Genomic DNA, 26,321 nt, shown 5'->3' with positions numbered 1-26,321 from the left:
GGCCACAAGGATGATCAGAGGGCTGGAGCACCTCTCCTATGAAGACAGACTGAGAGAGTTGGGGTTGTTCAGTCTGGAGAAGAGAAGGCTCCGAGGAGACCTTATAGTGGCCTACCAGCATCTTAAGGGGGCCTACAAGAAAGCTGGTGAGGGACTTTTTAGGATGTCGGGTAATGGTAGGACTAGAGGGAATGGATTAAAACTAGAGATGGGACGATTCAGACTGGACGTTAGGAAGAAGTTCTTCACCATGAGGGTGGTGAGACACTGGAACAGGTTGCCCAGAGAGGTGGTGGAAGCCCCATCCCTGGAAGTTTTTAAGGCCAGGCTGGACGGGGCTCTGAGCAACCTGATCAAGTGGGAGGTGTCCCTGCCCATGGCAGGGGGGTTGGAACTAGATGATCTTTAAGGTCCCTTCTAACCCTAACGATTCTATGATTCTAATGCCATAGAAACCAGATCCTATTCTTAGAGCTGCCTGCTCTCCTAAGCAGCTGAAGAAATCCACACACCAGCACAGAGGCCGAATTTTGACCTCCTTTGTTGGTACCCAGAACTTTAAAGAATGACTGCATGAAATCCCTTTACATAAAGAAATCAATTTCAACGTTTTCCTGCAGTTCATCGCTGGAGCTTAGCATGTATCATGACACATGGTGTTTCTGTAAGCCCTGCAGAAAACTGCATGAAAGCAAGATTTTTTTACAGATACATTAGAATAAAACCCTGCTACCCAGTATCTGAAGCGTACAATTTCTCTTGGACCATGCACCTGTGCAAACTGGCATACTCAGAGCTACAAAGGCAAACCCAGGAGTCTTCTTTTCCTGTAATAAGCCTCTCGTTATATCCAACTGCAGCTGCCATTGTTCCTACTTGCCTGCAAAAGTGGTGCGGGATAGTTGCTAATAAACCTTTTTCCTTTTATCTTGGACTGATCCTAAAAACTGCAAATCTAAGGATTCCTAGTGTGACCAAATTAACCCCCCAAAACAGGCAACAATGGAAGAAATGCCTGAGAAAAGGCACATTAAAATGCAAAATATGTGAACTCCTGGGACATAGAAGTATTTACCCAAACTCATTTCACACACCCAGGTTTCCTGAAAACACAGAGCTGTGCCATTCCCTTGGGACAATGTGTCTGGTTGACAGGTGATGAAGCTATTTCCTAGCACTGACACTTATTTCCAAACCTATTATTTCTCATGCAGAAAATGCATCTACAAGTCACTACAACAGTGCTGAGACACTTCCCATCCTGCCTGTGTGCATAATGCAAGAGATATCCAAAATGATGGTTGTATAACATGTTAATGCTAATTTCCCCAATTCTTCTGAGCATTTTCCACTGAAATTCAGGTCTCTCCTATGTAGCCCCATCAAACACAACTTCTGTGATCAGTTCCAAATGCTGGCTGAATATTCCAGGCCTAAGAGATATGTCTGGTCTCGTACAACAAAAGGACTGAGCCGCTTTTTTGGTTAATTCTATGAAATGCTCAGCAAAGCTCACTGCTGCCCAAGAAGACGCATTACTAACTTACTTCCCTTCAATAAGGGACCTTTCCACGTCTTCCTCTTCATTATGGCTGCCTGGAAGACCAGCAACATTTCTTTCAAAACTTTTAAACCCAAACACTAACATGGGTCACATGGGAGCACAGGAAAAATCCTTGGAGGTTCTTCAAGGGTCAAGCTGTCATTGAGAGGCAAGCAAGAAGTAGGGAAAAAATGTGCAAGTAACAGAGCTTTCTACTGACTGGCTCAACAGCAATCAAAGGAATTAAAAATAATACATCTCTCTGATTTGAAACTAATTTTTTTTTTTAAATTTTCTATCTTGATTATGAAAAAAATGTTATTTAAAAACCAAAAAGGATTCTGGGATAAAAGAAAACATTCTGTTCAAACCAAATTGGTTTTCTTGTTGCTTTGGGTGATTTTTGGTTTTTCTGGTTGTTTTTTTTTCCCTTTTACAAATTGATTAAATCTAGTCTTGGAATGCTAATTTGAAGGCCAGAAAAAATGTTTCCTGCCAAAAATGCCAACACACAAAACATAGTTTTCTAGCTCTGTCAAAAAAATTGCTTCCCTCTTCTGTTTGCGCATACTGACAGGATTCAGGCCAGATTTACAAATGAGCATTGGCATACCTGAAATCACGCTGCGCAACACTTTGCTAATAGCTACCGAGTTTGTACCAGTATCTTGTGTCTTCTCATGACTGTAAAGACTGTGAAATAATACTTGTTGGAGAGGGTATATATTCCTGCCTGTTTCATATATGCCAAGGAAAAAAAGCAGGGAGCTTTGTCTGGAAAGAGTAACAATGACCCTCCTGCAACACCGTTCATTGTTTCAGCCCTTCTTTTCTCAATAAGAACAGACTGCAGAAGAGGACAATAGAATAAAAATCAGAGAAACTGCAGAAAAGAGGTATTTAGGAAAGAAAAATTAGAAGAAATAAGAAAGATCCTGGGAAGGGAAAGAATGTGCTGAAACACCTGCTCCATCCAGTACATTATGTTGCTCTGGAAACAGACTGTCAAAAGCATCTGGACAGAAGATTTCATCGTGGTGTCATCAGGACCGCAACTTCACCCTCAGGCCTGGATACGATGATGCGGTGATGTCCTCCACAAAATCCCACTCCCTCTGCCCGACACACCCAGGCAGCCCTACAAGACCTGATGAAGGTACTTCGAACGCTACGGTTTATCTGCTCTTTGTGACTGTATCATCTAGGCTGTTCAGGTGGACAACACGAACATGGGTGGCACATGCTTTAGATTTACAGCTTGAGGCTTTTCGTGCATTCACGGAGGACACAACGCTTTCTTTTCTGCTACAAAAAAAGGCCTCCTGTCTTTCAGAGGCTGAGCGCAGCAGTGCCTCCCCTCCCAGTAAGCACCCACAACTGAAAGCCATGGCAAGGAAAAGGCATTTTCAGGCAAGTCACACGCTGCGCCAAGGACGGTACTGATGAAAGGAGGAGGTAAAACAAACAGGCTGAGACTGAATGTATGACCTCACAATCAGGATGATACAATGTATCCAAAGCTGACCTTTTTGCTTCCTTTTACTGCGCGACTCTAGAAATAACCCAGGTAGCAGTGCATAATTCAATCGCGCTGGCAAGTTTATTCTCCCGCTACGTTACAAGGGCATGGTAGGCACCAACAATAAAGTTAAAGTAAATGTCAGGAGGCCAATGAATTGCTGAAGCGGACATTTGTTCTGATCTTCCATCAAGAACAATAACTCTAATGGAAGCTAATAGAGGGTTGTAAAACCTAATACCGTGATGCAAGGAGGCAAACACCCAATGTACGGTCTGAGCACAGCAGGAGAAAGAAAAGCAGCAAGTAATAATCCTTACTTCACCACAGGGACATGAAAACAAGCGCAGCATTTCCGTACCATCCTCTCTGGCTCGGCTGAAATCCCTCCAGGGGACCCATCACCCTTCTTCCTGAGCAGCTTGGACCCAGCAGGTGACAGAAGAGGGGATTTTTGGGAGACAAAGCATATTAGGAACGAAGATACACCGAGCAGGTATGAACCCTGGCTGTCAAATAAGCGTTTCTACCCATACTGTAAGCTGTGCTGCAGCTGTGGATGCTGTGGGATGGGTGGCCAAGGAGGACCCGAGCGCTGGGGACGCTAGGGAGCTGAGCGTGTCCTCACGGCATGGCTGGCTTACTGCTTCCACTAGCTGCCCTTACAGCAGCAAGAAGAAGAGCTGGCTTGGCTTAGAGGAGGAAGGCTCCTCTTTCAGCTTCAGAGAGGTGCTGGAGCAAAACTGCAAGCTTAGGGCAGGGAAGTGTCCTGTCCATGGCAGGGATGTGAGAAACCAGTGCCTGATTTATGGATAAATCAGTCCAATCTCTAAGCCCAGCGATGATTTCCAAGCCTCATGCTTGGGCAGGGAAACCAAGTGGCTGTCGATTATTTCATAAGTAATTTAAAACTGTGTTTACTGTAAGGATCCTACTGAATGCAACCCCCAACACAAGCCCCCAGGCAAGCCTGGCAGGGCTTTCCCCTCAAAAGTCACTCCTGTAAAGTATTGAGGTTTTGTAGCAGCACTCCATAGAGGTTGAGCCACATATCCCAAGATCCCAGTGGATCTCCTCCCACTCAGACATCAAAAGTTTAGATCCAGAGTCATTTGGCAGATCACCCTAGTCTTTCCACTGACTGGTGGAAGGTTCCCAAAGCTGAACATAACTAAATTCCTCCAGAAAAAATAATAACAATATAAAAAACGATAACAATCCAGTCCCAATTGTAACCTGCTGGGCATTTCTGAAAACCTGGCTCTTCAATTTTAGCCTGCTTTGAAAGCGCGTAACAAATTAAATGGGGCTCATTTGTTACGCAAATGATAGCTGGAGTTTCAAATAAAATAAGCCTAACCTTGATGGAGATTTCATCAGTGCACGCTATTATTTCTCTCTGCTAATGGCTAACGGCCTAGCCATCTTCACCGAGCAGCAAGAGGTCTCCCAGCTGTCTGGGTGAATTATGGCTAGAGTAAGTAATATTAACCCCTCCAGGATAAGTACGTGGGTCACAAAACAAGAGCTGCACAGCTGCTAATGCCAGCAAAGGCAGTCTTTATTCATCAGCTAGCTGAGCGTATGGCAGGAGAGATGCCCGCCCTCCCACGTGGGACAAAAGGACCATGTCACAGCAGCTCCACCTTAACTGATGTCTTCCCTTGTCTTTGGGGAGGGACACGTACAAATACAGGTGAAGTGAGATAGGGATGATCAGGGGTGTACATGCTCGCTTGGAGAATCCTGGAGAAGAGAAGGCTCTGGGGAGACCTTATAGCAGCCTTTCAGTACCTGAAGGGGGCCTACAGGAAGGATGGGGAGGGGATCTTTATCAGGGAGTGTTATGATAGGACACGGGGTAACGGCCTCAAACTGAAAGAGAGTAAATTTAGATTGGATATCAGGAAGAAATTATTTACGGTAAGGGTGGTGAGGCACTGGAACAGGTTGCCCAGGGAAGCTGTCAATGCCCCATCCCTGGAGGTGTTCAAGGCCAGGCTGGATGGAGCTTTGGGCAGCCTGGTCTAGTGGGAGGTGTCCCTGCCCAGGGCAGGGGGTTGGAACTAGATGATCTTTAAGGTCCCTTCCAACCCAAACCATTCTGTGATTCTGTGCTCGCGATTCACAGGTTGTTGAGCCTCAGTTAAGATGGGGGACAGGGAGGAGAAAGTCAAAGAGTGTCTTCTGTAGGGTCACCCCATCCCGTTGACCAGCGAGCACTGGCCCTCTGGGAGTGCAGTGCTGCTACCACGCAGCAGCACAGCTAGCCCACAACGCTGTGACTTGCTCGCTCTGGCTAAAGGAGCAAATAAATCCCCACAAATTGCTATAATAAGGATTCAGCCCACAGACTCTGTGGCGTAAACACACATCTGGTCTCTGTTTGTAATGAAATCAGCTGAAAGCACCACTGTGCATTAATAACAAAAACGTTCAACATATTGCTACCAAATAAGCTCTGCTTGTCTTGAACTTCTATTGTCACATGTTAATGCACTTTTAACACTGATAAATGATGAAGTGCTACAAAACATTCATCAAGGGACTTCAGAGTCAAAAGATATGCATTACTGTGGCATTGTTTTCTATCCCATCAGTTCTTTTACAATTTGGGCAGAAGTTAAAAACAGAAAGTAGGAAGCGCAATGCAAACATTTCATATTGAGCCTGCCTTTCTTTGGTAAAGATTTCTCAACTAAAGGATTTATCCTGTGCTTGTGTGGCGTGAGAAAATCCTTGGGGATGTGTGAAAGGGAAAGTTTCCTTTTGCAATAAGTCAGCATTTTACATATGTCCACCCTCCCTCTTCCTCCTCTTCTTGCCACAAACAGGAACTGTCATTCACTCGAGTTTAATTCCACTCTCCAGTCCCTCTCATTTGCCTTTCTCTCACCCTCTCTGCCTTAATGTCCATCAGCTTTTTACAGTCTTGCTTTCTCCTTGCAATTCCTGGCTACTATGGATGGCTTATGCTTTATGTGTGACTGTTGGTCACTTTGGGCCCCCTGTTGTGAAAACAGCCAGGGAGCTCAGGAAGGTCAGTACGTACACTTGGTGTGGTCAACACATGGGAAGGGTTTTACCTTCTGAGTGATGTGGTTGATCCAGGGAGAAGAGCAGTTGCTGAGATCAGGTCCTTGGGGCTCCCAGATCCCATCTGGTGCAAGACATCTGAAAGTTGCAACACCTGGAAGAGGAAAGCCACTCTGTTCAGTGTTATTGATTGCATTTTGCTCCCAGGACCCCATGCCATAGGCTTCATTTCACAACGATGGACACCACATGCAAAGCCTGGGAGCTTATTAGTGCTCAGGACCTTGGTAGGACATTTCTCGGTCATCTCAGTGTCCCAATCTCCCATCATCTTAGTGCTTAGGAGCTTTAAGACAAAAGACCCATGAGGAAGTGCAGGGATATGAGCCAAATGGAGACTATGGACAGAGGGCTTTGCTTTAGGCCAGGCAGGAAAGCTGCCAGGGTCTAAGAAATTGAAGCTGGATCTCAAACACTGAGCCAGCACCTCGAGAGCTCTGCGCTGGCGCCCCAGGATCAGACCCTGCGCCTCGATTTCCTTGCTGCTTCACGAAGATTTTACTGCTCTGAATCATCATTAAACCATTTGGGTGGAGAAACACAAAAGTTTAAATGCTACGAACGCCAAGTTGTAAAGCTGGGCTTTACTGTCCATCCCCAACCAGCGAGAGGGACTGTAGATGAGAGCTTTGTTTGGCAAGGGCCACCCAGATCCCTCCTGCAAAAGACAGCAAAGCGCCTCAGACCCTTCCAAACAAAGAGAAATGCATCCAAAATGGTGCAGTTAAAGATCTTTAAAAAGCAAGAAAGCCAGTACACTAGATTAAAGACTGCATCCTATAAAGTGCTCTGCCCTGCAGAGCCGAACTTTTCATCAGAGGAGTGAATTACAGGCTAGGTCTGATGGTAGTGCCGATTAAAACCAGTGAGAGTTTGCTCATGCTTTCAAAGGGAGTTGGAAGAGGCCCACTGCTAATATACCACAGCTTTTAACAAGTCACATGAATCACTGAAATTAGAGACGGGAAAGGCTTATTGCCATCCCCTATCAACAAGTTGGGGTTTGGTTATTTTTTCTTAGCTATTTTCATCCAGTCCTTAAGCTCTTCTGCTTAGAAAAGGGCTCCCTGCATCCAACCTTCATTTTCCTTTTTTATCTTTTCTTTCCTTTTCCACAGCTTCAGTTCAGACTATCCTTTCCCCTCTCTCTGGGAACCACATGATACTTTTTGCATTAATTTGACCAAGTGGGGCTGTGAAAGAGAGCCAAAATGTTCTTTACTTATTCTCACCACTGACGTCTTTCCATGCCCCTCATACTTAACGTGTATTTTATCAGTCTGACCTCACCAAATTCAAGAGAGAGTCTGTATTCGTATACACAGGTGTGAATGGCTCTCCAGGGCAATGGAGCGGAGAATTAACAGGGAGTCTCCTCTGCAAGCCAGATCCCTCCAGCCCTTATTTTCAGGCAATTTCCTCCACCTTCTGATTTCGTCTTGGCAAGCGGGTTCTTGGGGCTGGACACCAAGACTAGCTTGAAAAACAAATACTTTTGGAAGACTGCTTTTGTTAAAATACAGCAAACTGAACCATATGCCAAAACTCATTCTTCATTCAACCGTGTTTTAATTTGGACAGAAAATTTCCAAAAGCAACCTTTTGGACGAAAACAACTGGGAGGAAAGAGTAGAAGAAAAGGAGCAAAATCCAACAAACAAGAAAACATTTGAAAGACTTGGCTGTGTTTTCCCCCCTGCTTTCGCTGATGATCACACTGGATGCTGGCTGCAATTTGAAAAATCACTCATGCTGGTTCAGGAGTTTGATCTGGGAATACCTGTGCCCCAAAGGCCACAGCCTTCGAAATGTGCAGCACAGAGCTTCAAAATGTAAGTTTTACTTCCTCTGCCCTCCCCGCCCAGACAAGCAAAGCATCAGCCATCAACACATCAGTCAATGAGCCTAGGGGCTACAAATACAGGCAAAAGCATCATACATAGCTTCTAGAGGCAGAGGCTCTTATAGAACATCAAGCTCAACCCCACAAGGTGGTCGGCTTGTACTCTTCTTCGGCCAGAGCTTGGAACGCCAAAAATCCTGCACAACGTGCTCAGCATATTGAGGCTTTGGCCCAGGCCGCCTGCTTGACATACTTCACCAAGGCAATAGAGACCTGGCAGAAGGCATCAGCGTGCTTCACTGATGAAAGCACATGTGCCACAGGGGCCCATGGGAAATCTGCATGCCCACTCACAACGTCCCATGGGCAAACGGAGACAGCTGACCGTGTCCTCCCACCCCTCAACTCACCTATCGAGCCCATGGGACATGGCTGCTTCGCCACCTGGCCTTGCCGAGTCCGAGACCACATAATATCGCGGGCTTCCATGGGGTCACAGCTCTCCGCGCCGGCCGGTGGCAGCTGGGAGGAGGCGGGTGGGAGGTGCGTGGTCATTTCATCGGGGATGTCGGCCATGGGCGATGGCGTACTGGTGCTCCTGTTCCTCCTGCCTGAGGCCGAGGTGGTGGTGGGACGGCCAGTGCTGCTGGTGGCCACCCGTGGCGTGGTGCTGGCGGTGGTGCTCCCCGGGCCCAGAGCCCCCGATGTTGATACTCCTGAAATAAAGGCAGAGTTGATTAAAGAGAAGAAGGAAAAAAAGGGATGCAAGCCTACATCCCGAGGACGTCCTCTCTGCTGACTATGGTGGCCTGGAGGGTGTAGTTGGAGCTACAACTAATGCAAGGCTTGCTGCACAGCCACCTTTCAGAGAGAAGCTGGAGCACACAGCGAGAGAAGCACACAGGGGGGTAACGACTGCTGGAGCATAACCGATTTTCCAAAAGCACTAGCATCTGATGAAAATAAAGCAGCATTTTATGCCCTCACCATTTTTCTTCTTGGCATTTTAATGCAAAAATCTTATTTTCCATCTTTTAGGGAACACCTAGCACAGAAGTGCTTTTAATTTTTTAGTGTTGCTGAAGACCCAGCTGGTTTGGGTAGAAAAACATTTTCCACGGTGTAATAAAAAAAAAAAAAAAAAAAAAAAAACCACACAAAAAACCCCACACCACAAATCCATCCTTGAAACAGCAGTGCACAGAGGGATGAATGCAAGGCTGTTCTCCGGAGCTAGCCCTTCCTTTTTTCTCAGCTTCATGCCTTGCTGTCTCTTTCCAACGGCAGCGCTTGGCTCTCGAGCTGCAGGCCACGTGGCATATGCAAAGACACACCTCAGCCCAGCCGAATCCTCGAGAGTTTAAGGCTCAACAGGCTATTTCATTTAAAACCTGCGATGAGCGGTCGAGCAGCAAGAGGTGGAAACCTGCTTTAGAAATGCATTCACCTATCCTACAGCTTGCAGTAGCTGCGCTAAGTACTGTGTGTGGTGAATATTGAGGGATGCCCACCCTATAATTACATTAGTTTGCCTCCTATTTAGACCAAGGTTCTTGCAAAGATTGGAATTTCGCGTGGATTTCTTTATGGCTTGACCTGAAATCTCAGGTGGGGAAACTGAGACCGGCCTTCAGTTGCTCCCTCATCACCCCTGCTAGAAGTGTACAGCTTGTGAAGAAGCCTGCTTCTCCCATCTTCTTTGCCTCTCACAAAGATAAGCACCCTCCTGCTTCTCTCAACACAACACTTTTACTCCAATTAAATGCCAGATATTCACAATTGCCACCTCAATCCCTGCCTGGAGAAACACTGGGGTTGTCTGGGAAAGGCAGGTAAGAAGACTATATGAACAGGCTTGTCTGATACCATCCTCTCTTTAATTCCCATGCCACAACATCTCCCTACCATCCCACTTCTTCCAGCATCCCAAAACCCTTCAGAATCACAGGTGCTCCATGTCCAGCCACATGTATTGGAGTTTCTACATGAAAGACAGACATGTGTGAACTCCAGCCTAGCTAGAAATTAAAATTAAATGTGCGAATCACCCTGTCACCCCGAGGAGCAGCCTCTTAACTACCCAGCTGTAGGAGCAGGCTCATCCTGCAAGCTCCTGAGAGCAGAGACTGTGCTCTCCTCCAGGTCCAGTGAAGCAGACCACACTCAGTATTTGTGCAATATGAGTGATTGCACAAATGATATTGCCATCATTGGAGTTCATTCAAGTCAACCTACTTCAAGCAGAGAGATGCCTGCCTTTAGTGCAAAATAGGAGCTTTTCCATTCTGAAAGGTGTTTTTCTTTTTTTTTTGTTATTTAAGTAATTTAAGCCCATGGTGCTGTGAGCAATTCTCCTGCTCCAGCGCAATAAATAACATGGCAGTTGAAGCACACGCTTGCTCTGGTTTTAGGTAATTTTACTCCAAGCCTGAGACATCCTCTCCTCAACCTTTAAAACTCAACAGCATCATAAACATAATTTTCTGAGGGATCAGTATTTTTCAAGAAAGTGTTCAGTTTAAAAATCCCAGCTCTACCGTTTCTCAGCAAATGGGATTATCTTCTTCCCCCTGTCTCCAAAAAGGTGAGCAATAGCGCAACAGGCACTAAACCACCTGAGCACCAGGACACTGATCTGAAATCAGGTCTCCTGAGCTCATTGATCAAATTTTCCAGCCTTCTCGTGCCACCTCCCTTCCACTATGAGCTCTGAGCTTGAATGAACTCAAAAAAAATACAATACAAAATTCTGCAGTCATTGAGAGATTTCTTCAGCTCAAAGCTGTGCTAGATCACCAAGCAACGATTTCCATCTGACGTTACAGGAAGGATTAAAACTTGTAGAGACCTGTGGCAAACATTATCTGTTTTTACTACAGCAGCTCTTGCCACGAATATGTATTTTATTTCTTCATAATAACGATTAGCCCGGTAGACAACAACTTGCAGAAAATTTCCCATTTACTCATGTAATAACAAGTTATTTTGCATTTGCAAAATGACCTATGCTGTGCACTACAGGCGGAGAGGTACCGAGCAGACACAGCAGATGCAATTTCAAAGCCAAAACTAGCAAACGCCCTTTAAAATAATTCTTACAGTAATTTGTGAGCATATAGAAACATATACTGAGCACCCAGGAGCTCCCCTTGATCCACACACAGGGGTGCTGCATTTTTGCGCCTAATTTTCATTGACAATCATTGAATATCTCATGGCGTGTTGTCTTTGGAATGGCTCTGGCAAGTTTACTGTAGCAGCTAGGCACAAGGGAAGTAATGGCATTTTCCTTTAGCCATAAAAAAATTAGACGTTTTATCTTTCATAAACTCCTTGGCAATAGCGTCAAAATCTCTTTCAGGGCTTGTTCTTCCAACTTTTTTTCTTTACCTGGGTTTCCTTGCTGCTTTTCAAAATAAGCACCTCCACTGTTTACACAGGACAAATTATAAGAAGACACAAAAGGGCTGCCTCGAAGCGGCCTAACGGAGTGAGATGGATGGGGTACCACTGAACTCAGTTCAAAGGTCTGATTATTCAACGAGTCAATTTGGTAATGAGCTCCAGTGAACATGATCACCATGCTAACACCACCCAGTTTCACCGGCCCCAGGCAGCACCGCTTGCCGATTTTGCTCACACAACTGGGTGCTTTAAAACAAAGTTAATTGGTAAGAAGGAAAAGAACAAGAGATCAGGGTCATTTACATATAAATGATTCTCAAATCCAAGCAAAACCACGAAGAGACTGCAACCTGTGCAAAATTACCTAAATCCTACAGCACAGAACAGAGATCAAACCTCCAGATTAACTCAGACTGCCAATAAACTGTGAATTTTTAACTCACTGTTAAAAAAAAGCAGCACTGCACCATCGCTTTAACAGAAGGATTCTTCTGATAATACTTCATGATACAATCTTTGCTCACAGACAAGCAGTAACCTTTAAAAATCATCAATGCCATTACAACTAGAAATGTATAATCTTGATTCTTTTACTTTTACTACTTGTTTTTACCATGTGTTGCCATATCAAGAGTGTAAATACAGCTTTTGGGTAAGACTCAGTTTTTACTCCTAGGTTTCAAATCCAAGACTTCGATCCCACAAAGCACAGCGCTGAGATAGGTATTTTCACAGCGCTCCCAAGAAAGCAAACTGCAGCTGTGGAAACACTTCTTCTCCAGAAACCCCCCAAAGTGATACTTCACTTTTTTCTTCCCTGCTTTATCTAGAGAGCTGGCACCAATAGCAGAAGACTAAGTTTCACCATCATTCAGACTAGAGCTGCCGCTATTAAAAAAACGCCAAAACACTTCCAGCATCCACAGGGGAGTAATCGCAACTCCCAGAGGAACCTCACTCTACTCCTGGCATGTTGACTACCAAGAAAAAGAAATTGTTAGGTGTTTTTCCTTCTTGCTTTCATTTCACAACCTTTACAGAGAGCTCAGGCCTCTGGAGGAGGAATTTTGCTTGACTGAAGGCAAATCATGGGAAGAATTTGCTCAGAGGGAAAAATCTTAAATAAATAAGGTGTCCCCCCCCATTTCCTTCTTTTCCCCTTTCCTGGCATAACAAGAGAAGCGCACAACTGGCCTAGAACCAGCGCTTTGTATCTGCCACCAGGAAAACCCAGTACACATGTCATCTCACCTCACCGTCCGCTCTGCTCACCTCCTCCTGGTGCTCCCAGACATGGGAAACTGCTTTGACTCTGACTAGAGTTCTCCTATCACAAAAGCAGCTTTGATCGCAAGCAAGACTGTTCGTGATCACTACCAGGCTACCTTGTCTCTCATTTTTTTCTTCTGGCACCTAAGTATCCAGCCTATGACCTGGTGTCCTCAATAACTGAAAATACGTTTTAAGAGATGTCATGTCCCATGAACGAAGATAACCGGGTGCCCCTCGAGCAGAAATTGCAGACGAGATTTCCTGGGTGAGGTTTGCCGGCTTTTGCTAGGTAACAGATGACAGAAGACATCCGTCAAGCCCTCCCCCAGGGGTTGCAATCCAAAGGTTGAGGCTGATGGCTATGTGCTACAAGCCAGTATTCACTCATGTAATGGGAAGGAGAGGCCACACTCCAAGTTTCATGTGCAAGGTCCAAGCAAACTATAATGACTTCACTCTCCATCAAGTTTTGCATTCCCAAGCCTGACGCTCAAGCAGATGTGCCGGGGAGCCGGCGGCCAAGAGCTGGTACCTGCTCCCCGCACTGCAGCTGCTGCAATGCTCAAGCAACCGAAGTACAACAAAGCCAAGGCATTCAACATCTTTGGGAGGATACAGCAACCCAAGTGCCCTCTTGAGCACGTCTGGACTGCGTTCACAATTATTTACACGTGTTGCTGCCGCATTGAGACAAATGGAGCATTGCTTGTTTCTGAACGGCTGCGAGAAACACAGAATCTGAAGGTTCTTCCCTCCCTCCCTCCCTCCCTCTCTGCTAGTTTTGTCCTTTTTGTATTTGGCAACCACATCCTTTGCTTACAGCATCCCCTTTTATCATTTCTTCTTATACTGAAAGATATTGCAAGTTGTATTTACATAGCAAATAAGAAGGTTTAGGCATGTCTTGAAAGAAGCAGCACAAAAAAACCCAAACCTAATACAGCTGGACGATTATATCACAGCTGTTTTTCTCTTCCCTGTCACATAAATGTATCTCATGGGAATTAGCTTTCTTCAGGCATTTTCAAATGCATTTCAGAACGTTTCTTCTGAAACTCCCTGGAAAAAAAATATTTGAAAATAAATATAATCCTATTTTCTTTTGCCTTTTGTTTTTTTTTTTTTTTTTTTTGTGTATGTGGCTTTTCACGAAACTCCCTGTAAGGTGACAGAAAAGGATGACCGAAGTCAAGGCGCACCTAGGTTGAGCCTTGCACACCTGGTACCTTCCCTAAGAGCTGTATAAGCAGGTATCCATCAAACCAGTCACTAATTATACTGAGTCCACACTGCAAAAGACATCACCCTGCAAAACTGTCTCATGTGGGATGTCTGCTGGAAGACCAAAAGCCACATGCCAGTGCCACCCAGGAGCTGGAGAATCAACAAGGTGAGATTAGCCCCTAAATTATGTTCAGCTCCTTCCACGTGTTTGAGAGAAACTATGATTTATATTTACTGCAGGCGAAGGCCAAGCAGGCCTCACATCAAACATCTGAACAGCTCTCCCCTGTGCTCGTGCATGCCGTTATTTGGGGAAGCTGAGCCAGAATCGTGTGTGAACATAAAAGTTCACAGGCTGCTTTTGGAGGGGTTGAGGTTGTGTTTTTTGTTGTTGGAGCTTTATGGAGTGAGAGTGACAAAAGGCTTGCAAAAACCATAGGTGGGAAGAAAAGATTAGATATGCGATGGCCCCAGAGTGTTCAACACAACCCGTTGTCTTCAACAACACAACTGCATGTAGTCCCGCGCCCCAAAAAAGTCATACAAAGTATGATACATACTCTTCTTTTTCCTACCATCTGAAATAGCAGAGGAGGAGGACGCTGCATCTGAGAGAAGAAAGGTCCATTTCCTTGTGGACTGATGCCAAATGGAAAAACCATTTCTGGATATTTTTTTTCTACCTCTTCCAGTTGGGAATCAGTTTTCGTGCCCGAGGCTACCCTGCCCACATGTGACTATTCTGCTGGGCCTGGGCAGATGCTGCGATGGATATGGGCCAGATGTTGAGTTCCCTGTAGTAGGAGGAAACCTACAGCTGTGGTCCAAGACATGGTGCAATGTTTCAATGCACTTCAAGCTGGAATCACTTAACACGCTGGGTTTTTTCCTCTGAATCTCTGTTTGAGCATTTAACATTAAACAACAAAGAATGAGAACTGAACTGTGCAAAATCATCGCAACAGGCTCAAGCCCAGTCAATCTGCCCCAACTCTTCCTTTCTCGCTGCACCACAACTCTCAGAAAAACAATTAATACATTCAAAGCAGTCACCACATGGGACCAATTTCCAACAGGCAAAAAAACTTGTCTACCAAAGCCCTTTTGAATCAAAACTTAACATTTCTGACAATGATCAACTGTTCATTACACACACCGGATTGCTACGGAAAGGTTGTTTCATCAAAACCATTCTAACTGTTACTGCAAACTTCCAGGTTTTGCCTGAAAAAAAAAGAACCCAAACAGCAGCCTGGCCGGGGTTTTTTTTTTGTGAAATATCAACTTTTATGTTTTTGTGGGGGCTTTTTGTGTGTGTGTGTGTGAGTGCTTAATATTTTTTCTGGCTCCCAAAAGCTCTTCGTGTCAGGTTCCTAATGTAGTTGCATTTGAATAAAAGCAGCTACTTTCTTCTTTTCTTCTTTTCCTCTCTGACCAATTCTTCTCTAAGAAATGACTGGATCCCACTTAAAATGTGTAACTTCAGAGACATCAGACAACGTTTTAACTGTCATAAGCACGGGGTTACAGCGCATCAGCATATCTAGCAGTACTAGGAAATTAAATGGCACAGGAGCATCAGCTGTTGCCTTTGCCATCGTCCTCTTCTATCAGGAGACAATTCCTAAAGTCTTAGCCTTGTTTTCCTACCCAGGACCTCTGCCAAATCCACCTTCGTGAACCTCTCGTACCCTTCGTCGCCCATCCAAAGAGGGCATTGATGCCATATTGCTCTTTCCAGACTTTGCAACAGATTCTGAATGTTCAGGCAGAAATTTGACTGCACTGCTGTGCGCAAGACATAAAAATTGAGCATTTTTTCAACATCATGCTGCAATGCTTTGAGAAATGCAGAAATGCAGATGAACTATGCCCACAGGAGGCCTGGTAAACAGGAAAAGATTACAGAAGAGATGATCTAATAGAGAGTAGATCAGGATTTATTATAAATGAACTAATCTAATAGGTTTAAGAGTTCGGTTCAAGAGATATTTTTAGTATTTTTAGGCAATCTAGCTTCAAATCGCTCTAGTTCTCAAAAATACCGTCAAATGTGGTTGCAGTTATTTTGAATTTCTGGATTTGAACGTATAAAATCCGACTACTTTTTTTTTTTTTTTCAGTCCACATGCTATTTCACACAGGGCAGGGGGGGAGAGGGGGGAACCACACAATCTCTTTTAAGGGCGTACCAGCTGCATATTATTACTGAATGTATGGAGTGAACTTCTAACCTCTTAAACAATCTCTGTCCCCTGGCGTGATTCACATCCATCAGAGCCAGTGGTGCAGATCTTATGCACTGTCTTCCAACCTGAATCCTTCATACTCTATTAAAGAGAAGCCCGGTAGGAATTCCCCAGTATCCCATTGTTAGAGAAATCACTTTTGATTTCAATAACAGGTGCTGTCAGTTTTTCATTCAGACCATGTTAGAGTGCAAACACGTGAGCACTATGCTTACAGCTTCAAGAGATTTACTGGAGGCTGAGACCGCTAGGTTTGTAGGTTTGGTTTGTTGGCGTTTTTTGTGGTTTTTTTTTTTTTTTTTTTTTACCTTCTAATTAAAACACGTGTATGTTTTATCCATGGAAGCTGAAACGTACCTTTCAGTTTCTGTGCAGAACAAGCTCATGCATAGCTACTAAGAGGGAAAAACAATTTTTCAGGTCCGTTTGGCAACAGATGTTGCTTCATCTAATGTGTGTTTCTTGCCTTTTGCCTGCACTTCTGCATCTTTAATTGAACAACTTGCATGCGCTCTGCAGAAGCAGTGCCAGATGGAGCCGGTCCTTCTCCAGCAGTTCTCCACCTCTGCATTTGCGATGAATGGAAGCAAGTGCAGGAGTCATAAAATGACTATTCACGCCCTAGCGTTTTCTGATCTATCCAATCAACATGACAAGTGCTTCCGAGGGCCAAAGGCAGTCAGCTTATATCACTATCTGAAACATTTCTTCAGTTGCAAGCTACAAACACAACTTTAATAAGAGAAAACTATCATCTTCAAATGGTCTCTGTTCATCTGCATGTATAATATCTCCAATCTAGATGTTAGTCAGCAAGATGGCCAATTGCATTCGGATAAATGCCTTGGACTCTTTTAAACATGCCATAATCTGACTGTGAAATGGCTAGATGGTTGCTTTCCAATTTGTGAAATGGTTCAAATGCTGTAAATAAAAAAGAAATTGGACAGCTTTCAAAAGGACAGATTAGACTTTTCAATTCTCAGTGATTTGGTGCTTCCAAGCTATACTCCTGTGATCTCCGTATTAATATTTAAAACCTGATTGTGTTATGCTGTTATCGTGAGGAAGAGGGCATAGTACAACCAAACCCAAGGAGACAACACACTGCAACTACAAGAAATCAGCTCCCTGGCCCCACAGTACACGTGTGCAAGAGGTGTAGGGCAGAGGTGGGTGGAAAGTTGCCTTGCCCGGCTTCCTCTTGTCTGGTTTGGCAGATTAAAATCACAAAGGCTGCTTTTTGTGTTTACTGTGCACCTCCCCTTACACTGCGTGTGCCGTCCCTTCATGCCAGCTGCCCTGAGGCTCAGGATTTGAGGTCCCTCCTGGTTTCGTGTACCTTTGCTGGGCTTCCAAATCAGCCCCGATGCCCAGTGTTTTAAGTGCAAACACACTCTGTGAGTGGGCTGGCCGGCTGAAATCAAAAAGAGGAAACGGAATAAAATGCAAAATATCAAGGGTGTAGTTAGGGTTGCTTATAGCCTTCTTTCTCTAACTAGTGTAAGGATTGACTTTACTAGCGTGCAGGTCATTCTGCATTCCCATACATGAATCGGAGACATGAAGGCAGGGCCTGCTGTCTGTGCAGTAGGTGTACTGTACTTTTAGCATCCTCTAGAGCAACAGGAATGATAAACTTGCCAGCAAAAGCTCAACTTTTGTCTTTGACCAAACCCATCCATTTTCTCCTCTTGCTACAACGCACTGGCTATTTCAAATCTGATTCAAAAAAACAAATCCTTCTCCAAAGGTGCCAAAGTGATTTCTCCTTACAGGGCACTGGCTCCTCCACTTAGTCTCTGACTGCATTGCCTTCTATGTTATTTATTTATTCTATTTATTCTTCCTCCTACAAGAAAACCAGCCTAAACTATGGAGAGAGCTGACCATTGAAACGAGCAGAAATAGGGAAATGCTGAGAAAGGCTGTCTTTTCTCATCCTTTGAGCATGCTCTGGTGCACCTTGGATGTGCTGTCAAGACCCCTCCTGTAAATCAGAGGGCAGGCACAGCCTCGGCCTCTCAGCCACATCTCATTTTGCAGCTCAGATTAGCTCAACCCTCTCCCCAAACTTGCCAGCGGTTTGCTTTCTTCCCCTGGAGTGACAAGATGGAAAGGAGGGTGGGGTAACAGAAAAAAAAAATAATAAAAAAATCACATAAGCCTATCTAAGAAGCTGACAAAACTCCATTGTAAGAATATCAATACTCAGCTGCTTTCAGAAATAAAACAGTTTCCCTGAAAAAGCATAAAACACTGTTTAGCTCCCTTCCAAAACTCTTTATTACTTATCTAGAAACATCAATATTTTGTAAAGCTCAATTCTAATAGCTGTATTCATGTTGACTCAGCGATCTGCCCAGATAATGCTTAACTACAGGACTGGCATCTAAATTTTTTTTCTAGATATCTGATATTCTGTGGAAGGCTTTAACAATGAGAACATCATTATTATTACAAAAACCACATTTGCTTCAGTGAAGCAGATTTATAACAAATAAACAAACTGTGCAATATACAGAGCGTTTTAAGGTGAAACACTTTCAAGAATATCCCGTTTTCATACTGGACTTCCGTACTTATGGACACAGGCAACTTGGTACACTACCAAGTCCATGGTGATGTCCTAACAAGCCTGATGTGCAAGCATCCCTCACTCATGTCCCAGAAGCTATGTTTTGGCTGAGGCAGGACATTGGGGTGTTGGTAGTGATGCTGAATACGTATTCACATGCCTCAGCATCTCAAGGAGATGGCAAAGATCTCCAGCCTGAAGGCTCCAGGGCTGAAGACATTGCCATGGCTAGTCATCTCAGTTGAAAAGTCACAGCAGAAGGCTGAATGGTAGGAAGGAACAGCATCGAAAAGTCTGAAAAGGAGGTTTAACCTAACTTGTTTGGCTCTGCACCGCTAAGGGCTACCAGCTCTCACGTAGTCAGCTTTGACTGAGAAGTAGTTTCAAACTCTTACCCCGAGGCTGATGACAAGATGACAATACATAAGCCCAAGGTGGAAAAACCTTCAACGCTGATTTCTAGCTTTACATCTGTCAGCTTTCAGATTATTCTTGTTAATGGCTAGTTCAGACCAGCACGCTGCAACGTAAGCATGTTTCTTCTTGTGAAGCGGAAGAATATACCCATTGACCTTGTAGGACTTTGAATTGGGCCCACAGAAGAGAAAGACATAAAAAAAACCTACAAGAAAGTGAATAGTAGTGCTGAAAAGCAATATATTTTAGGTTGAAGCTGTATGCCTGCCTCCCCAGGTTCGGCACATGGTTTTGCATGTAGTCAGGTGCTAAAGTTTATGTGCCATGGGGAATTACTGGTCCAAACCAGAGGCATCAAATGCACAGAGGAACACCCGTGCTGCTGTGCCAGAATAGGGATTTTCCATAATGTCCTCTTGACCTGGAAGCCTAAACTCCACCTCATCCACTTGGGCTACCAACAAAGTCATTGTGGATCCCCAGGAGCATCAGCAGAATCTGAGCAAGTTGGAAAATGTTAAAGAAAAGCAGATATGATGACGCAGAAATGAAAAAAGTCAATTGTATCCTTGAGAGATTTTTAAGCTGTGTAATCTCCTTGCCTTTATATAATACATACACCCATAATATTAAGTACCTGATGTCACTGCAAAGTATAAACGTGATACTTTGAACAAAAGAATCATGTCTCTCATAAGGAAAAAAAGAAAAGATACATATATTCAACATGTGAAAAAAGTGGAGAGAGAGGAGAGACAAGAGAAAGTCTGACCTGGTCAAATGCACATATCTTAAAAAATATACCTACTGTCTAGCTAAATGTGAATGTTTCTTCATATGACTTCAAGATTCAAAAGCATAACAAAAAAAAAACAAGAAAGAAAAAAAAAGAGTCAAGCAATTTGTATCTGATTCTGAAATACAGCAGAGACCCTTATATATACTACTTTAAGTATAGGATAAAACTACTGCTTCAATACAGGGCTAACGAGCTGCTGTATGCCTCTATCACACAGTCTAAACCCCATTTTACAGCTCTCACAGGTAACATAAAATAAATGCACAAGTCTACAGTGATTATTAATTTTCCCCCTCTTCCCTGTCAAACATGTTGAAATGTTTTTGTTTTGTAAATATTGTACAGAAGGCCATTTAGTACATGTGTTGAAACCTGCAATGTTATTAGCCTTGAGCCTTTCATATTGCGTGCATGCATCAAGAACTTTCATCAATTTGCAGGGAAGACGTGTATTAGTTTTTCTAGTCATTGCAGTGCTTTACAGGTACTGAAAACCTCAAAATCCCTAATATTTTACATTATCGAGCCAGAATTCTCATTTTATAATAACGCTAACCCAAAATCCAGCTCACTTATGTCATCAAAAGCAACTCTTCTTCCATTATCTTAAATGTAAATGAGAAAAACCATGCAGCTGAGGCAGACAGAATAATTTATAATGAGAGGAAATCTGTCAGGCCAGGAATACTAAAAAAAACAGAGCACAACACTGAACTCATTTGGAATTGAAGAAAATAACAGACTTTCTAGTATGGTAGTCAGGCTCGAGATGGGAAGGGATAGACCCTAGTGGTCAGTACTAAGCACATCGAGAAATGTTTGAACCTTCAAATCAATATTAGACAATTATTTTTTTTTTTAAGAGGCTAGAGCCTGACTGACCACTCATCAGAGACACAGGGCTCCTTGGCATGCCTACCTGGAGCTGCTCAGCAAAATAGAAATTACAAGTGTAAGCACTACAGTGGCAAGCGTCTCGCCTGCTCTATTCAGCTGCTGCAGAGATTGTTCTAAGGCAGAGAAAAATATGACTGCTTAAAGAGAGAGAAAAAGAGAAGGATTTGATTCAAGAATCTGAGTCAGCTAGTCTATGGACAGGAAAAGGTAGCATCAAAAGCCGTTCAATTTGCCCAAGACCTAACGTGGTCTTTGGAGGTGTTTCACAACTCTGCCAACAGCAGGAGCCTGCACACTCCTGCAACACCATCACATTTACTATATCAACATTTCCATGACCAAGCCTCAGCTGGAAATCGTGCCACCCAACAGCAGGCAACTTCTGACTTTGTCTCCTGAAAAATGAAGTGTCTCTTACAGCAAATCTCTGGGGCACAAAAGAAACTGCAAGCTTCTCAACTATTTGCTCTCCTTTCCTTGGGATGCTTAGTTGGTGCTGAGAAAGGCTTAAGCCTTTCCATGGATAACCAGAAAATCCAGAGCTACAGTATAGATGCTAAGCACAGACTGGTGGGGAGAGGCAGGGGAAAACTCCACCCCAACCAGGTAACGCAATGTCCTTATTTCCTTCTCCTCCTGCAGAGGACATCATTCCTCACAGTCCACAACACACTCCTGGGAGGTGCCGAGATGTGCTCAGGATTACAGCAAAACAAGAGGCGGATGGGGAAGGCTTTGATCCTCCTGTGTTATTGTATGAGGAAATTACTGGCTAATGCAAAAGAACGAGCCCTTCTCTTGACCCAGGTTATTCCCCAAGGAATCTCTGTCTGCAAAGTCTGAAGCTCCAACAAGGTATTGGACTGAAGGGACCGCTCTTCCCATCTTCTGCGCCAAGCTCAGCATGCCCACAGTACATTTCTGAATACAACATACAACTCCCTAATGCTCTTGGCAGCAGTCACTCGTACAAGGTCAGTCCCCCTGGCCTACGAGATGCCTCTCCAAATTAAGCTGTTATTTTCCCTTATTAAACTTCATATTTGAGCTAAAACAGTGACACTGATTCAGTTAAACCATCGCTGTCTGCAGCTCTTGTTCAGGGCAGAGCGCACAGAAATCTCATAGAGACCGAGATGCCTGGTCAAACAGACTCCAATGAGGCAACGGGTTGTAACTAAGGGAAATGCAACTTTATTTCAGCAACATGCATCATTTCCAGCTCCAGGGGCAGCAACGCGAATTATGTTCCCCAGCTGAGGTTTTGTCTTCAGAAATAGCAAAGCGTATCCAGTACTGAAGAGACTCAAGAGTATCTGTAAGAGCAGCCTGCAAGACACTGGTACCTACCAGGGCATGCTGACCTGACAATTATTTGCCGTACATGGCTTTCAGTCCACAAGCGGCTGCTGTTTTGGGTAGGGACGGGGATGTTTGCTCCCCAGAGAAGGTACTATTCACTGCCATTCATCACCACTGAGGGAAAGAGGCAAAGATAAGGAGAAAAATCAGCTCTCAAGCCAGCCAACTTTTAAACATGAGCAAGCTCACTCCACTTACTGGATAACAAATCTTACTAAGCAACTTGGGCTGAATATGGTCTAATAGAAAAGAAATTTTAAGCGTGTGCAAAGAAAACAACACATAAGGAAGGAACTGAATCTAAAAGCAGATATTAAGATTTCTTTTCTGTCTCGCACGCCGAGCAAATACTGTTCAGGGATGTTTGACAATCTGGTTGCCAGCTGAACCGTGCAGGACTCTGATAACAATGTAACAGAAAATGATGTGTCCCATTTTTTCAAGCTAAGGCAAGTCCACACCGTGGTGTTTGCCTAAATGAAAAACAAAACCACGGCAGAACTGAGCCAGGCCAGCCTGAGAGCATGTTGAATGAGGTGGGGCAGAGACGGGGAACGAGGGAAAAAGGATGCAAGAGGGTGTAAAATGAGAATAAAGCTAAGCACAAGGATCAACATGGCTTAACAATTCCTTTCTCCTACAATTAAGTTGGGCCTTTCTAGGTTGCTTTTTCCCTTTTGATAGTATCTGAATCTTAAAGCCCAATGGCTGGATGAAAGCAGCACAAGCTAAGCCAGTGTCACTGAACGTTTTTCGCTCAGAGAGTTTCTCTGCAGGGATCCTCCAAGTGGGAAATGCGGTGCTAGATTGCCTTCATCAGCCAACAGAAACATTGTGCCGGAGAAGCCGAGCCCTCGCAGGTGATAGGATCCCTGCTGAAATTTCAGCCCAACGTTCAGAACTCCCCCAATCTCCCTCTTACCCAGATTGCTCTCCCTACATGTTGAATAAAATCTCATTCACGTGGAACCTGCATTACAGCTCTCTGGGCACAGTGCTGGCTCATCTCCACTAAAGGGGATCTTAAATCACTATTTTTAGCTCCTTTCCTTCTCCCGGGTCAGTTCCAAAACTTATCCCTGCCTGTCTCACCTGACATTTCCTGCAAACCACTTCTATTATCTGCCCCTTGAGTAGCCAGCTGCTCTTTCCAGTTTTATTTCTCCATTGTTTTCCACTTACTTTTCTTTCCCAGAAGACCCTCTTCTGGTAAACGCATCTTGACATGGAGCTTTCCTCAACCTCATGCCTGCCCCTCAGTTTCTGTTCCCTTAACTCCAAACCCAAGGATACTCCCAATGTCAACAATTTTGGATACCTCCTGGACTTGACATCTGACCTTCCCTCCCCGCCCTCCCCAAAAGAGTCCAGTGGCCATAACTTACAGTGTGAGGTGGTGCCTTCAGCTGTCATTTATAATGTATTTTAAGGATTACCTTGGAGATGCAGGATGTTACCAGTTAGGGTTATCCTATCAGAGAGAGGAAAAATGAGACCTGAGAGGAGTGGGAGATCGCTCCCTGCTAACCCTGCAGTGACCATACCCAGAGGACACGATAGCGATGGAGCAGACCTGCAGCAGCTCCATGACTTCACCGCGGCAGGAGCTCACCACCACCATCACTCGCCCATCAACTCATTCTATAGTGCTGCCAGGGCTGCAGGGCAGCCCTGGAAAAGGGGGCAGCCCAACAAAGCCCCAGATTAGCTTCAGTGGTATCTTCTGTTCGAGCCAGGTCTTGCCCCTCATCTGCTTGCAGACCCCTTGGGAACACCACGGCTCGACTGCTCTGTTAGAGCCACGGGATTTTAGAAATTGCTTTTCTTAGGTGCATCTGTGCAGGAGGGGCAGCTATAGGGCCCTTCTGCCCAGGGCTGTGGATCCACAGCACGTGTCTCAAATTCTCCTGACAAACCTTTTTATATTCCAGATAGGGATCTAATGGACCAAGGATGCCCACCTGAGCACTGAGCGCCATTAAGCTCGTAACATCCCAGGCATTTTCTAACATTTATCAACATCTTTCCTTCTGCAGAACCAAACGCAGCAGGGTAAAGGGAGTGGAGGAAAAAAAAGCCTTTCTGGCTGATGTGCCACATCCCAGTGGTGATATTTGCTCAATTACCACTTCCTCCACCTTTGGAGAGCCATAACCAGCGGGGTAGTGCTACAGTCTGATTGCAGGGTGGAAACAACATCCATTTCCCCACCCCCAGAACCGCTCGTCTTTGTGTGTATATATTTGTATATAGTCTTGTTCTACCGCGAAACAAATTACAATTAGAATTAACGGCGTCTGATCAGACAGCACATGAAAAAGGACATGATAGAAGATTTGCACTCAAAACACCTGTCTCAATATAACTGGTGTTCTTTAAAAGTGATTTTTTAAAAAAAGACAAGTGAAACTAAAATTGATACCCATAAAAATGTTTGTGATTTGAGCTTTTTTCAGTCACGTGTGCTCCATCAGAACTGTAGGCAAAGACCTGGTTTTGCCAACAATAACCAAGCATAATGGAAAAAAGGAAATTATGAGACACTTGATCCTCTAATAACCTATCTTGAAGCCAAGGGCATCCTTCATAGTCCAGAATACATTTCATCGAACAAAACTTTCCAACTGATTGTTGACAATGTAACAGCTGTGTAAGCAAAATTTCCCCCACCGCCCATCTCTCTCTGCCACGCAGCAAGATGGGAGCACAACAAAGCCCTGTTTAAACCTTCCTTGTTGCGGGGCATCCTCAGTTTTCTCTGTGAAATACATATTCAGTCTACATCATCCTTGGTGGCCAAGGTTAGGCGAACTGTGGCAGATGCGTAGCCAGCACGTGGCAATGGTGCAAATGATGATAGTAATGATTTTGTGAACACGGTCCATCATTTGGGCACTCAGCAGGAGACACAGGTAAGGATTTGTCTTACTGCGTTCACACTTTCAGTTACAAATTTCAAGCTTTAGGTTACAGGAAGAGCAGCTGGATATTTATTCCAGGCCTATGATGCTGGAGGTAGCACGAGGTGTTGGAGAAGATCGCACACCCAACATACCACAGCATCCTCCAAGAGCTCTTAAGGTAAAGAAAGGCCCATTTTATACTCAAGCTGGTAGGCCAAGGATGGAAAGAGATATGGAGAGCTAGAAAAATATTTCAGCCCTTGAAAAGTGGGGCAGCTACCCGAATATTGTCCTGAGAACGACAACAAATTGTGACAGAGATGTGCTGAGAGAGGAAGAGTCAAGTGCATGCTCTTCAGGGAGCTCCTGCTCCACGGGTCAGTGAAGGAGTTCATGTTCCATTATTCCACTGAGTGGAACCATTGTCCCACTGAGAGCAAAATGGCAGGGGCAGTGCAAGAGGAATGGGCTGTGCCCAGCAGTAGGGACTGAATCCTGTGCGGCCTGTGCCCTTACGAGTGGGTCAAACAGGACTTTGCCAGCCTCCCTTTCCATTAATGTTTTGCACTTCGTTATCTTTCCCATAGGGGAAAAAAAAAAAAAAAGGCAAGCACAATGGATAAGACATTTAGGTCAAGGCTTTCATAAACAGGATCCCAATGTTAGTCTCTGAACAAGTGGCCTGATTTTTAAAAGTACTAAGAAAGCAGTATCTCCCACTGCCTTAAAAAAGCACTGGCCTTTTGACTATCAGGTTTTTTAGGGGTCTCAGTCTTTCTCTCCGAGTTTCATCTTCCCATAGCACAGACTCAGTACTGGCTCGGGAGTCCAATCTAATGAAGTCGCAGACGTGAGGCCAGATCTAAGAAAACCCTAAAAGAATAAGGCCCTCATTTCACTCAAGCTAATTGGGAAATCCTGAGGGCACCCTGCCAAGCATTGACTGCTATATTTACAACACACCTCAAATACCTATAATTCCCAGTAAATCCTCTTCACGCATCTGCACGATGCTCAATTTTGGCATGTGCTCTTCCAAATCTCAACCTGGTGGTGCCCCTCTCCCTCGACGGCAGAGGGAACCCAAAGGATGGTTTAGCCCATCGCTCTTTACACAGCTCAAGATGGCTGAAATCCCTCCCATGGTTTGCTACCTCTGTACACATCTCCTTGCCTTTGCCGGACAGAGCTAGAAGCAGGGTCAGCCTTTATTA

At 44.5% G+C, this 26,321-nt stretch overlaps 1 protein-coding gene across 23 annotated transcripts in view; it reads right to left on the bottom strand.

Moving 5' to 3' along the window:
• The window catches only part of ADGRL3 (adhesion G protein-coupled receptor L3), a 524,984-nt gene that overhangs the window by 100,740 nt on the left and 397,923 nt on the right, over nt 1-26,321 (bottom strand). For all 23 annotated transcript variants that reach the window (XM_063335276.1, XM_063335273.1, XM_063335277.1 and 20 more), the window contains 2 exons: nt 8,412-8,717; nt 6,149-6,252 (listed from right to left, as the gene is read on the bottom strand). In XM_063335276.1, the coding sequence (XP_063191346.1) occupies nt 6,149-6,252; nt 8,412-8,717 (410 nt within the window). The remainder of the gene's footprint in view (nt 1-6,148; nt 6,253-8,411; nt 8,718-26,321) is intronic.

Source organism: Chroicocephalus ridibundus, chromosome 5 (assembly GCF_963924245.1).
Source record: "Chroicocephalus ridibundus chromosome 5, bChrRid1.1, whole genome shotgun sequence".
NCBI classification, from domain to species: Eukaryota; Metazoa; Chordata; class Aves; order Charadriiformes; family Laridae; genus Chroicocephalus; species Chroicocephalus ridibundus.
This window is presented reverse-complemented; position numbering and strand designations above follow the sequence as displayed.